This window comes from Arvicola amphibius, chromosome 6 (assembly GCF_903992535.2).
Source record: "Arvicola amphibius chromosome 6, mArvAmp1.2, whole genome shotgun sequence".
Classification (NCBI taxonomy): Eukaryota; Metazoa; Chordata; class Mammalia; order Rodentia; family Cricetidae; genus Arvicola; species Arvicola amphibius.
Genome location: NC_052052.2, coordinates 151,011,431 through 151,019,059, shown reverse-complemented (window position 1 = coordinate 151,019,059; position 7,629 = coordinate 151,011,431). Strand labels below are relative to the sequence as shown.

The following is a 7,629-nucleotide window of genomic DNA, read 5'->3' as shown; positions in this document are numbered from 1 at the left end:
GCCAACCGCATCATTTCTTTCCCACTCCTCTCTCGCCGCATTGCCCCCTCCCATACTCCCCAAAGACTAGCGTCTCAAGCACCAGGGTCCCCGACTACACGTCAGAAGCCCTCCCCGGGAGGCTTGCCTGCTCTGAGGAGATGTCACCCTCCCCGCCCCCTGTCAGTCAGGCGGAAGGGGCGGCGCGGCCGCCAGGGGGGGTGCTGAGCTCAGAGCTGCCGCAGCGCTAGAGCTGGAGCCTGAGCTGAGCCGGAGCGCGCGAGTAGCATCCTTTGGTGGCAGCGCACCCGAGGTCGGACCACTGCTGCGCTCCTGTTCAGGGCCAGTGACCCAAGCTCCTGACCACGGCCGGACCCCACTGGCTCCGATCCCAACACTGCCCCGCGTAGCCCAACCTCGGCGTCTGCTCGCCGCTGCCGCCACCACAGCTCCATCCCCAGCCCGGCCCCGAAACCCAGGTGAGGCGCAGGGAAGAGGATCGAACTGGGGTCCAAAGGGACCGAGGGTGAGGTGTGGAGAGAAATGGAGACTGAACTGGGGAGAAACGTGGGCACGAAGGTGGAAAGCGCTGGGCAGGCGCGGGCAGGTGCACTGCAGGATGCGTGTGTCTGTCCTCTCGGTTGCTACAGTCTGGGTGGATGTGCGGACGTGCGTCCGTGACCGTGTGTCAGAGTGTCCACGCGCTTCTGAACGCCCGTGTCTTGTGTGTGCACGTGAGCATGTCCATGGTGTGTGTTTGCATGCTGACCGTGTGACTGTCGTGTGCGTGTGTCGGGTCCGGGTGTTCGCGCCGAGCCCAGCTTCCGGTTCTGCGGGCCTGCAGGTTGCAGATCTCCGGATAACCGAGGTGGCGGCCCCTCCCGCGTCCCTGGGTTTCAAGGACACTAGGACTCACCGCAGCATGGCCCTGAGGCCTAGAGCTGGGGAGTGGAGTGGGTAGGAGGGGACTCTGGGCCCAGAAGCGCGCCAATTCTCAGGGATGGAGGGAGGGGGCACCAGGTCCCCCGGGAGGGCCGGAGTGAAGGTGTGAAGACAGAACCTGGCACTTGTGTGTTCGCCCTCCCCAGGCCGCCAGGATGGACGTGTTCATGAAGGGCCTGTCCATGGCCAAGGAGGGCGTTGTGGCTGCAGCCGAGAAAACCAAGCAGGGGGTCACCGAGGCAGCAGAGAAGACCAAGGAGGGCGTCCTCTACGTCGGTGGGCAAGGGGCTGCCGGGCTGGGTGTCTTCTGGGGGTACCAGGAAAGGTCCTCAGAGAGATTGAGGGGTCTGAGTGTGAGAATATGAGTCAGCAGATGGGAGAGGTCAGTAGGGGTCACTGGGGACACAGCCAGCTTATGGAATTGACCAGAGGGAGGTAGGAGCAGGGTGGGAGCTAGTGAAGATGGTGTTCAAATGAAAGACCCAGGACAATGTAGTGAGCTCACCAAAGTTTCCTTTTTCTTACCCTGACATTACTATTAATAGCGACCTGATGGGGAACCTTTACTTGAGGCCAAGTGCCGTGAAAGGCCACAGCATCTGATGCTCCTGGCCTTTTTTCTACAGATCGGGGACACTGGGGCCCTCTGCTAACCACTCTGCCCAAGGTCACCCAGCTGGGAAAGCTGGGGCGTGAATCCAGCAGGGAAGCCCCACCTTCCCTGGGTATTGGCGGGCTTTCTTGAGCTACCTGCCCCCCCCACACACACATACACACTGCCTGTGGGTTTACCCCACTGTCCCTCCAGTTCACACTCCTCTCGGAGGTCAGCTGATGTCAGGACAAAGGTCAGGAGGTTAATGTCTCTCACCCAGAGTGCGGAAGGACTTTGCAGGGTTCTTTCCATAAGGAGAGATAAACTAGCAGACTCGTTTTGGAGCTCATATGGTGGGCCAGGGCTTGCTCTTATAGAAAAAGATTTATAAAAGAGCTGGACAGTTTGCCCAAGGTCATAGCAAATTTGGATGCCCATTAAAAACGTACTTTGTGCCAAGCATTGTGTGGATGCTGAGCTGTGACGAGGCAAGGGGACAAAACTGCGAATTCCTCGTGGCAAGCGAGGCACAGCATTTCCGGGATGGATCTAGCATCAAGCATCAAGTGTGGGTATCGTTTTGGGGGAGAAAGCCAAAGGGGAGCTACCTGTGAGGGTAGTGTGTGTGGAACAGGCCTGAATACCAAGGAGCCTGGGAAGGCAGAAAGGTGGGATACGAGGACCAGAATGGTCTGAAGAGCAGAGGGCCGGAGTCATGGCGAAGGATGAGCTCAGGTCGGTAGGCAAGAGCCAGTTCACGAGAAGACCTTGTGAGTCAGGCTGGAGCATCCTTGTAATTGCCATTAAAGGCCGTAAGTGAGAGACTGACATGATCTGACCAGGTCACAGTTGTCCCTCCAAGCTACAGGGCGAGTAAATTGCAGGGAGGCCAGGAGGCATTGCCACCAGAGGCAAGAGCAGCGGTAGGTAAGCCCAGCCTTGAGCCCACATTGGCTTAGCCAGGTCCTGCTCCCCTTTTAGTCCTCTCTTTTGCTTCTTAAACCCCCAGCACCCCACTATTGTCTCTCTGCTAATAGGCTCTGCCTCTCCAAGCCACGGCATTTTCCTTGGCAGACACTTACTTTCTAGTCTTCCCTTGCCCAGAAACCTCTGCATTAAGACCCTGGCTCCTGTAGCCTAGCATGCAGTACCCCTCATGGCCCTACCTCAGCCTGCACTTCCAGCCTTGTTTGTCACCATACCCACTGTTGGGTGGTGTTTTGCCTGCCTGGTTCCTCCTCCCTAGTCTCCTTTTAGAATATCAGTGTGCTCCCCGTATCTCAAGTCCCAGGCCGTGTCCCCACCTCTTGTAGTCCCTGGAGTCTAAATATTCTTTCCCTACTACTCCAGGTCAGACAATGGGCCACTGGCCCGTCAGACAGTCAGACAGGCCTTGCCCATCAAATGCACAAACAATTTGTTGAGGAGGGAATGAATAATGCGTGGCATGACTCCTGTCCCTTCCGCCTCCAGCTTCTGGCTGGCCTTGGTTTGGGGCACACTTCATCCCAGCCGGGCCTCACCCTTGACTCTGGCTAACCTAGTCTCACCCTCTCTGTACTGGCCTTAGCCTAGATTTACTAGCCTTTGTCTGGCTGCTAAGTCTTCACGTGGCAGGTTGCCCAGGCCCAGGAAGATACACACCCCGTGGTCAGACTTCTTGCCTCTTCCAGTACCACGTCAGCATCTGACGAAGACCCAGTCAGTGTCATGAGTGCCTTCGACAGTCTGAACATCACCGTTAGACTCACCTGCCCCTAACATTCTCCGCTTTAGTCAAAAGGAAGAACTGGCCCTTGTCTGAAGGAGACACTCACGAGAGACATACACGGGGCACTACGGGCATCTTCCAAACGCCTGGCTCTGCTCCTCCCAGCACCACCTTCTATCTTGGGCTACACGTTCATGCAGTACCTGGGAGCAAGAGTTTCAAGTTGGCTTTGAATGCTCACTCATTCAGCTCCTAACCAATTGCAGGGCCCTTACTGAGCTTCTGGTTTCCAGCTATAAAGAGAGAGCTATCCAACCTACCTCCCGCTGCCGAGGCTGCAGACCAGAAGTTAAGAGCCACTCAGGCAGCCTCCGCTGGGGGGGTGTGGGCGTTGGGGCAGGGGAGCAGAAGGCATGAGGAAATATGTGTAGGAACTGAGTGTAATTAACGTGGGGGTGAGAACTGTGGGATGTGGGGGTTCAGGGAGGCAGTTCAGGGGATTCATTGCTACCCGGGTCCTCTACTCACACTGCATGACCTCTGCATTGGGTTGGAGTCTCTGTTCGCTATGCTCAGACTTTTTAAATATGCTCCTCTTTCTCCCTATAGGAAGCAAGACCAAAGAGGGAGTGGTCCAAGGTGTGGCCTCAGGTACCAGACCAGTCCTAGTACTTTATGGTGGTGAGGGGTATGGGGGCTCCTGAGGTTTCTTTGTGGGGTTGCCCCCCGGGGAAGGAAGACTCTGGGACACTATGTAGGGGGCCGGGCCTGGCACTGAACCCTTCCCCCAATACCTCCCTGCTCCAGTGGCTGAGAAAACCAAGGAGCAGGCATCACATCTGGGAGGAGCTGTGTTCTCTGGGGCTGGGAACATTGCAGCAGCCACAGGCCTGGTGAAGAAGGAGGAGTTCCCCACAGACCTGAAGGCAAGTGATCCCCCAGCACATGTCGGGCATGCTGGGCACACATGCCTGCCACCATCCACCTCTACTCCCCCAGCCTGGGGCACAAGCTTGCTTGCCTCCTTTCCTACAAGTCTGTGCTACACTGGGCTCAGAATGAAGCCGTGGGGAGGTGTGCACAGATGCCAATGCTCCCTGTGGAGGGACCCAGAAAGGGCTGTGAGTGCATAGCCCGCTTACCAGCGTGATTCTGGATATTCCTGGGCACGTTTGAACACGCCTCGGCTTGTTCAGTCATTTCCTTTCATTGAATGGATGTCCGTGCCAGTGAAGACCTGTTCTTAGTGGCTCCACAGTGGGTGGGGCCCTGCATTCGCGCTACTGAGGTAGTGAGAGATCACAGCGCAAAACGAGCCAGTGCGCATGGGCGTCAGACAGGGTGTGCATGCGCAGTGGAGAAGAGAACGCTGTGATGGGGCAAAGCACTGTGACAGGACTACCTGAGCTAGGAGAGTTTCCCTGGGGAGGTGCCATTGGAAAGCCCGGAGATGTGCCGGGACTGTATTTCAAGCTGTTTTGAGCAGGAAACACAAAGGTCCTGAGGCAGAAGTCAGGAGACAAAACCACACAGGTGACTGTAACACTGCAGGTCTAGAGACTCCACCTTGAGAGCCACTACGATAGAAAGCCTGGCCGGCAAACGGTGAATGCTCCACGACCAGCTCAGCGGTGAACATGCGGCCTGGCAGGACTATGTAAGACTCTTGTGGGACTGGAGAGATGGCCCAGCAATTGAAAGCATTTGTTGTTCTTGCAGAGGAACTGAGTTAGGTTCCCAGCATCCACATAGTTGCTCACAACCATCTGTAACTCCAGTTCCAAAAGATCCAATGTCCTCTTCTGGCCTCTTTAGGCACCAGGCCCACACATGGGGTATAGAAGACATACATGTAGACAAGCACATACACACACACACATACACACACACACACACACACACACACACACACACATATATATATATATATATGCTTTTGAACCTGTCCTGGAACTAGCTCTTGTAGACCAGGCTGGCCTTGAACCTACAAAGATCCACCTGCCTCTGCCTCCCAAGTGCTGGGATTAAAGGTATGCGTCACTGCCCAGCAAAAAAAAAAAAAAAAAAAAAAAAATCTTTTTTTTTTTTAAATAAAAGGAGGCTTTAACTCTTCCCCCCTCCACACACACATCCCCAAAAGAAAGGCATTTTGGAAAGGGATCTCCTCAATGAAGCCAGCAGTCAGCTCAAGACACAAAACGCCAGCCTCCAGAATTCCTGCACAAAGCTACCTTTAGGGTCTCTTATCCTAGCGAGGGCTACAGGAGGCATTGGGATGTGCCTGGATCATGGTGGGACTCCCTTAGCAGCTCCCTTCAGTCCAGGCCCTGCCTACTCCCTCAGGGCACCTGCTTCCTGACTGCCATCCCTGCAGACTTGTGGGGTGCTTTTGTAATCTCCTGAGTATGTCCTCAGGAAGAGGACAAGCTCTTTTGTATTCTGCTTTTCCTAATCCGCTGTGTGACCTCTAAGCCTGCTATGATTTGTGCTACCATTCTCCATTCCCAGGGTCCATGTTCCACTGTGGTTAGGTGCTGAGCCTTTCTACTGTCCTGTTGTACTCACTTCCAAACAAAAGGCTCAAGCTGGGATTTATTTGGGGTGGGGTGTTGCAGATTAAGCCAAGGCCTTTAGCACGCTAGACACATGTTCTAACATGAAGCTATACCCTGTAGGCCTCAAGCTGGGACTCTAAACTGTGTCTTTCCTGGGTTCCGGTCATAGCTGGGTAACTTGAGACAAACTAATATTTCTCATCTCTCTGGCCATCCCCACAAAGAGAGGACTGAGCCGCCACCCTCATTTACAGGAGATGTAAAGCCCTCTACCCAAAGGGGTGCAGGTAGACAGGACTCCAAGGAGCTGAAGCCACCCATGGGACTAAGGCAACTGGAAGTGCCAACTTCTCAGGGTCCTAGGCATGTGCCAGTCCACATGTGGTCTTTTATAGCCATGCATACACCCCCAAGTTATTGCGTGTTTACATATATGTGCTCATTTGCAGGTGGCAGGCCATGTGTCTAGCAGACCTCTACCTCCATGCTCATTGGTCTGTGCCCATCTGGGCAGCAGATGCAGGGGGGGAGGGGAGAGTCTTAGCTCACACATCCAAGCAACACCATGAGCTGTTGCTTCCAGCTTATCTTAAAATAGCTACAGTGAAGAAATCAGGCCAAGCTCAGCCCTGGGGGAGGGAGGGATGGGTGGAAGGCAGTGGAGGGAATGGCACAGAGCCCCTCTCCAGCCCCAGACCTGAGCCTGCAGCTCCCTTCTGCCTGAGAGGGGAGCTTCCGGAGTTCTCTCCTGGGTCCTATCGTCAGCCCAGCAGTTTGACTGCGCCTAAACGGGAGACCCATCAGCTGTCTCCTATCTACTCAGTCTCAGGGATGGAGGTAGAGGCTGCCAGGTGCTGGGCTGAGCAGCAGAGTGCTCAACCTCCCTCCCTCTGCACTCCTAGCTTCCCCTGATGATTGGGTGGGAATCCACCAGTCACACCTCCATCTTCTCATTTCTAAGACCTCCAAATAGACACCTCGCCCAAACTTCCCTTGCGCTGCCAAGCTACCCTAGTCTACCTCACTCTTCCAAGCACCCCATGGCATGCTAGCATGGGATTTTAAGGAGTGTCCAGCTGCCCACACAGCCCTGCTCTCCTCTGTCCACAGCCAGAGGAGGTGGCCCAAGAAGCCGCTGAAGAGCCACTGATTGAACCCCTGATGGAACCTGAAGGGGAAAGTTATGAGGGAACACCGCAGGTGAGGGGGGGTGCACAGGGCTGGGGGAGGGGCGTCCCTGAAGATGACGTCACCTCTAGCTGGGTGGGAGGTCCCCAACGTAAGAAGTTGGACTGGGGGGGCTTCAATAACTCAGGTTCCAGGAGGTAGAAGTAGGGAGGAGAGGACTGATGGCAGATAATGCCTAATGCTAGGACCCAGGCACAACTAACTGTCTTGGACTACCTCAGCGGGATCCAACTCCAGGTTTCTACCTACCCTGGGGGTGGGGCAAACATTGTTCCTCCTTGCTGGGGAAGGATCTGGCGGGCTGCATTTGACCACTTAGTCTCCAACACTTCCTTAATGCTCTTCTCTATTCCACCCCACTACCCGCTGCAGGAGGAATATCAGGAATATGAGCCAGAGGCGTAAGGGTCCAGGAGGGCCCCGGCACCAGCAGCACAATTCCTTCCCTGCCCCTGTTCCATCCCTCTTCCCCAGAACCAGGGCTGTCCTTCTACCTTCCCCCACCCCCAAACACGAGATCTTCCTTCGGCTCCGAGGCACCGCCCTCCGGCCTGTGTTAGTGTCTGCCCTGCCCTTCCGTCTGTCTTACCTGCCCGCGTTCACCCCTGAGGAGTAAACTGGAGTCGCGCAGAGGTCCGGCTTGGAGCTCTGCCCCACCA

General features: G+C 55.5%; 1 protein-coding gene across 3 annotated transcripts; it reads left to right on the top strand.

Moving 5' to 3' along the window:
* Positions 1–1,076: 1,076 nt before the first annotated feature.
* Sncb (synuclein beta) lies at positions 1,077–7,375 on the top strand. 3 transcript variants are annotated; one of them, XM_038335028.1, is made up of 5 exons: positions 1,077–1,197; positions 3,837–3,878; positions 4,035–4,153; positions 6,893–6,982; positions 7,343–7,375. In XM_038335028.1, exons 1-5 carry the CDS (start codon positions 1,077–1,079, stop codon positions 7,373–7,375), a joined length of 405 nt encoding a protein of 134 aa, XP_038190956.1. The 3 variants fall into 3 exon arrangements, with proteins under 3 accessions (XP_038190956.1, XP_038190957.1, XP_038190958.1); XM_038335029.1 differs by lacking the exon at positions 3,837–3,878; XM_038335030.1 differs by lacking the exon at positions 6,893–6,982.
* Positions 7,376–7,629: the final 254 nt, after the last annotated feature.